We start from the raw sequence: 6,000 nt of genomic DNA on the forward strand, positions 1-6,000 counted from the left end.
GCAAACACACTTTGGTGTGATATGCAAAGTAAGAATTGTTATCCTCACATGACAGTGAGAAAATACATGTTCACTTCCTTGTGCGTATGTACACAATTGAATGTGCTGTGTTAATACACACAAATAACTTGTTGTTGGTCTTACTCTTTAGTTTCAGTATTGGATTTATGGTGAATTCAGGTAAATTGGGCCACTTTTTTGCATATAAGTAAATGGTCCAAAGTGGCCCAATCTACCTGAATTCACCATATATTTAATATGTCTTTACCTAAACCCCCAGGATACACGCTGTGTGCTGTCATATGCAAAAGGAGAATGTTTATGTTTCCAGGCCTGTTAGGGAATACATTTGCTCTTCCTTGTGTCCATGTACTACACAGTAAATATTGGCAGTGTTATGCCATTCTTACTTGTAGTTGAATTTGGTGGGATCCTACCCACAAAGTTTTCTTCCCAAAAATGTATGTTGTTGACAATTTTTCAGTTAACCAGCAGTTGCTTGATTGTAAAATAAGTACCAAACAACCAGTTCTAGAACCCATGGTTTATGTATTGTGGTATATTGCACTGTTTACATTCTGGGTGGTTCCCTTGACACAGGCTCCTGTTTGGACAAGTTATAACTCAAGTGACATCCTTTTTTATGTTTTTCTTTTTTCCCCCCCAGACCCATCTGAGCACGTAGATAACGTAAGTTGAACTTGGCCTTTGCCTCCTTCTTGCCCTCTTGCATGGGTGTAAGACTCGTAGTTTCTGTTACCCTGTCACCCTTTCCACCTCTTCCTTCTTTTCTACCCTGACCGTGAACGTCCTACAGGATGTCTGTCGGTGGCTGGGAGTACTCCAAAACACCAAACATGTCAAAAGCCTTTGAAATACTGCCTATTGATGGCAAACAACCATTTGAAAGGGATGCCGCGTGTTTAGGCGAGTTTTCCAGTAACCCACTGGAACTGTGGAACTTAACTTACTCTCATACAGACAGTTGTGGAGCTACAAACCACGTCTTGCTCGGGGGTTAGGGTTTGGGTATAGGATTTGGGTTAGGACTATGGTACTGTAATAGGCTTGATAACAGAAAAATACCAAGGAGGCACTCTCGTCTATCAAACATAAAAAAAGCCTTTATTACATAGCATGGTTACAGAAACCTTTAAAAAATAAACTCCAGCCTTTCTCCAAAGGCCAAAACATGTTGGAGTTATTTAAAGGTTTCTGTAACCAAGCCATGTAATAAAGTCTTTTTTATTTTTGATGGACAAGACAAAAGTACCGTGGTATTTTTCTGTTCAAGTCTTCCCATCCAAAGCACCTCAAATCAATACCTTTTTGAATCCAGGAAGTCTTCCTAAAACAAACTTCCTGTGAATTCAATATTAATTATTGGTAGCTGGTTTCGATGAAGCGGCCTGTTTTGACCGCCCCGTGGCCTCCACAGCACACTGGCCCTTGGCTTGTTGAATGAATGACGTGGAAAAAGAGTGGAAATTACACCTCCTTATTGTTTGTGCATTCAAGTTGAAAGAGGTCATCAAATATGCAGGATGGCGTTGTGGCATTCCACAGACCTACTAACACACAAAACGCAAGAGGAGGAGGGATGCCTTTTACCATGACACACCTGATTGCACGTCTTACACGCATTCTTTCTCACACACATACACACACATACATAGGCATATGTGTGCACACACACACACATAAACTCAGTCTCCCGCTCACAAACACACACACACTCACAGGCACACACACACACACACACACATACACACACACACACACACACAGACACACATCTCCCGCACACACACGCACACACACACGCCCAGACTCAGTCCCCCCCCCCCCCCCCCCCACACACACACACACACCTCACGCTTGCGTACGCACACACACACACACACACACACATACACACACCACACTCACGCACACACACACACACACACACACACACACACACACACACACACACACCACATACACCACATACACACCCAGACTCACCCAGACTCCCAGACACACACACACCCAGACTCCCAGACTCACACACACACACACACACACACACACACACACACACACACACACACACACACACACACACACACACACACACACACACACACACACACCACATACACACCCAGACTCAGTCTTCCGCTCACAAACACACACACACAGAGGCACACACATACACACACACACACACACACACACACACACACACACACACACACACACACACACACACACACACACACACACACACAGTCCTCAGTCTCCCGCTCACTCACCAGTCTGAGGCCGGCTGCTATTTAAGAACGGAGTGCTGATAGTGCTGTGTGAGAGAGGGGGGGGGGGGGGGGCACGCCGCTCACATTTTCCGCTGGGAGAACAAAGGGTAACAGGGTTGGGGCTTCCTCTCCTCTCCTGCTATCAGGCTCAGGGATCTGCACTAGCCAGTCAGGAATCTATCTTTCCAACACATACAGAAGCATGTGTGCATGCACACACACACACACACACACACACACGTAAATGCGTGCATGCATATGTACACGGCACACACATACACACACACATACATACATGTATACGCACGCATGCGTGCATGCATACACACACACACGCATGGATGGATGCACATGCATACATACACCCAGATACGCTAAACACACACGCACACATGTACAACTTCGAGCATACACAGCCTCCCGCACAGGCCGATAAAGACACAGACATAAACAATCACTACACATGCCCCCCCCTCCCCCCCCAAAAAAAGCACACACACACATACACCTATCCAGTCGTACATACACAAGAGTTGTAGTCACATAATCCACACTCACACTCACACACATACATGGATTTTATTTATTTTATTATATTATATTATATTATATTATATTATATTATATTATATTATATTATTTTCCAACCTTCTGAATAGGCAAACATGGGAGCTCCACACCCTCACCATTCTGCTACCTTTTGGTTTCGTGGAGTACACCACCACACCACCATATTTAGTCAAACTCTCCTAAACCTGTTTATTTGGGATCAGGACATTGTGTTAGAAGGGAACTGGACTGGCCATCTGGCATAGAGGGCATTTCCTGGTGGGCCCCGCACCCTCATGAACCCCTTTTTTCAGAAATGTAAAAAAATACATTTCTGAAAATATGGGCCCACGAGGGTGCGGGGCCCATCGGTGAGTGTCAGTTCTGCGCTGTTAATTATTAGGGGCCCCTTTGAGCCAAAAGTGCCCGGGTCCTATTTTTCCCCCAGTCCAACGCTGTTAGAAGGGAACTGGAACACAAAAGTCCAGGATGTGACTGTTTCTTGTGGGAAGCTGAATCATTGAGATTAGGGATGCACGATGTATCGGCCAGATGTATCGGTATCGGCCAATATCGGCTAATATTCAACACATCGGACATCGGTCTGATGGGTAAAACTGGGCCGATGTTAACGCCGATGTTTTTTTTTATATGTTACGGTTCTAAAAGAATGGACTTGACGATGACTTTCACTGTTTGTCTTCTATTTTGTCTCTATTTTTTATCTGATTATCACAGGGAGTTAAAAAGTGTTTTTGGAAATAAGACGACATTCAAAAATTCTGATTGTTTGCATCATTGTCATCTCTTTTTTTTTTAAAAAGACAGAAAAACATCGGTATCGGTTAATATCGGTCATCGGCCAAAACCGCAATATCATAATCGGATATCGGTATCGGCCGAAATTTTTTACATCGTGCATCCCTAATTGAGATATGTGATATGAGTCAGGTGGAAATGAACCATGTGTGCAGAATCTTAATGAGTCCTACTTGTCCATATCCAGTGCTTGAAGTGGAAAAGACAGAAGTGCAGGAACCCTATCATTATATCATCCAAAAAGAAGTGAAGGAACCTAGCCTAGAAATCTAGATGCCCCTAGCGACCGCAAATTGAATTTACTCCCGGGGGCACAGCTTTTTGCTGTACGGGTCTGGCTCGCCAGGCTAGAAGGAACCCTCACCACTTGTAAAATGTGGCGCACAAGATTAGTGCAGGAACTCTGATGATGAATATTAAGAGGTGGGGGAACTGAGTTCCTCATGAGTTCCCCCCCCTCTTCAAGTACTATCCATATCCATTGTTATGTTTAGTGATATCACTAGTTACAGTATATAGGAAATATCAAGTTTGTATCATGACATGGTTTGGTAGCAACACCTTGTAACATTGCACACAAGACGAAGTAAGGTATAAGACAGGGGTGGGGATCCGTTTTCATTCGAGGGTTTTTATAAAGTCCGGCAAGGGCTGTACTATGAACAGGACAGGATTTCCCCCTGCACTTTAGACATATATTGAAGGCTGCCACCTTTAAAACAGACCCCAGCTTCATGTGAAACTGTATAACGTTAAAATTGTCGGGGGCTGGAAAAGACAACCTGATGGCCCTCGAGACATAGGTTCCCCACCCCTGTCTAAGAAATCGTCCTAGACAGGGGAGTTGAGTTAGGCTAAAATGTTGTTGTGACATAGTTACATAATTTGGTTGTAACACTTAAATTGCACAAATGTTCACTTTAAATATGGCATACAGTGGCATTTCCATCAGTTTCTTGAGTAAATGGAGTAGACTAGAGTTGAAGGGGTTGAAATGTTCTGCTAAGAGCCTCTTTGCATGTCTTTTGATGGATTGTGTGTGTGTGTGTGTGCACGTGTGTGTGCACATGTGTCCGTGTGTGTTCATGTGTCCATGTGTGTGTGAGCATGTTTGTGTGTGTGCACGTGTGTGTGTGCGTGCAAATGTGTGTGTGCATGTGTGCATGCGCGCTCATGTGTGTTCATGTGTCCACCCGTGTGTGTGTGTATGCATGCGTTTGTTTGTGTGTATATATTGAACAGGGTGCAGTGGAGTATGCGGAGCTGAACCATGACCTTCCTGAGCTTCCTGAGCCAGTAGACTGAGGACCGCGCATGTGCCTCAGAAGTGGAGATGAAATCACATCACTACTGATCCCCGCCTCCACACAGTAAACTCTGCAGTGTTCATTCAACACTTTGAGAGAGAGGTGCCAAAAGTAAAATTAAATGTAAATTCATGGTGTAAGTACCTACAACACTAGCACATGATATGACATAGCTGTTTCACCAGTCAGGACATTGTACCTAATGGGGTATATAGTGCAGTGGTTCCCAACCTATGGGCGGCGACCCAACCTATGGGTCACCAAAGATCCACGGGGGGTCGCGAAGCCCTCTTGATTTTAAGGGGTTTCATTTTAATACCATATGTAGCCCATGTTGAATAAATGACAAATGCATAGAAGCAACAAAATGTAAGTGCTACATTAAACATTTATTCTGTTTTTGAACAAAGACGAATTGAGGAATAAAATTATAACTAAAATGAGTTTTCGCAGGAGACAGAGCGTATCACCTGACTCCCTCTCATGCGGGCGCTGCGTCACCAAAGCTTACAATGGTAAGAATATTGGTCCCTGAAGAAAAAGATTGGGAACTACTGATATAGACTATGTTGTTACTGAAAAACACTAGGAACCTAACAAGAGCCCACCACTAATTGGATCAAGCCAGTGCAAAGTTAGCTGATCGTAAGACAGGTCTACTGGTTACTCAGATAAGTTACCTGTGTAGGAAGGAAACTGTGTTTCTGTTTTTTTGTACTTTTGATTTGGCTTTTGACACCTCTGCGAGAGTAGGAAGAAGGATGTCTGCGCTTCAGCTTGTGTGGTGCTCACAGTTGAGGACAAACTGGGGGCTACTTCTCATCGACTACACCCCAAAAAAACTTCTAAAATCCTGGTGTCTGGTCAATGACAAGTTGTCAAGTTTGTCTTGATTTAGAGAGTAGGACCTACACTATAAATGTTAAATTTGGAACTATGGGTGTTGAATTTGACTCTCGGAGTGTTGAATTAACACTAGATTTTACTGTGCACCTCCTGCCTTCCAGTGCTCCCCTGCTGCTCAGGAG

The 6,000-nt window shown here is 44.0% G+C and overlaps 1 protein-coding gene across 3 annotated transcripts in view; it reads left to right on the forward strand.

Moving 5' to 3' along the window:
* pecam1b (platelet and endothelial cell adhesion molecule 1b) overlaps window positions 1-5,179 on the forward strand; it is a 29,625-nt gene extending 24,446 nt beyond the window's left edge. For 2 of the 3 annotated variants that reach the window (XM_063201363.1, XM_063201382.1), the window contains 2 exons: window positions 668-690; window positions 4,908-5,179. In XM_063201363.1, the coding sequence (XP_063057433.1) occupies window positions 668-690; window positions 4,908-4,970 (86 nt within the window). In that variant the 3' untranslated portion in view covers window positions 4,971-5,179. The remainder of the gene's footprint in view (window positions 1-667; window positions 691-4,907) is intronic. The other variant, XM_063201372.1, reaches the window with a different exon arrangement.
* The last annotated feature ends 821 nt before the right edge of the window (window positions 5,180-6,000 follow it).

This window comes from Engraulis encrasicolus, chromosome 1 (assembly GCF_034702125.1).
Source record: "Engraulis encrasicolus isolate BLACKSEA-1 chromosome 1, IST_EnEncr_1.0, whole genome shotgun sequence".
Taxonomy (NCBI): domain Eukaryota; kingdom Metazoa; phylum Chordata; class Actinopteri; order Clupeiformes; family Engraulidae; genus Engraulis; species Engraulis encrasicolus.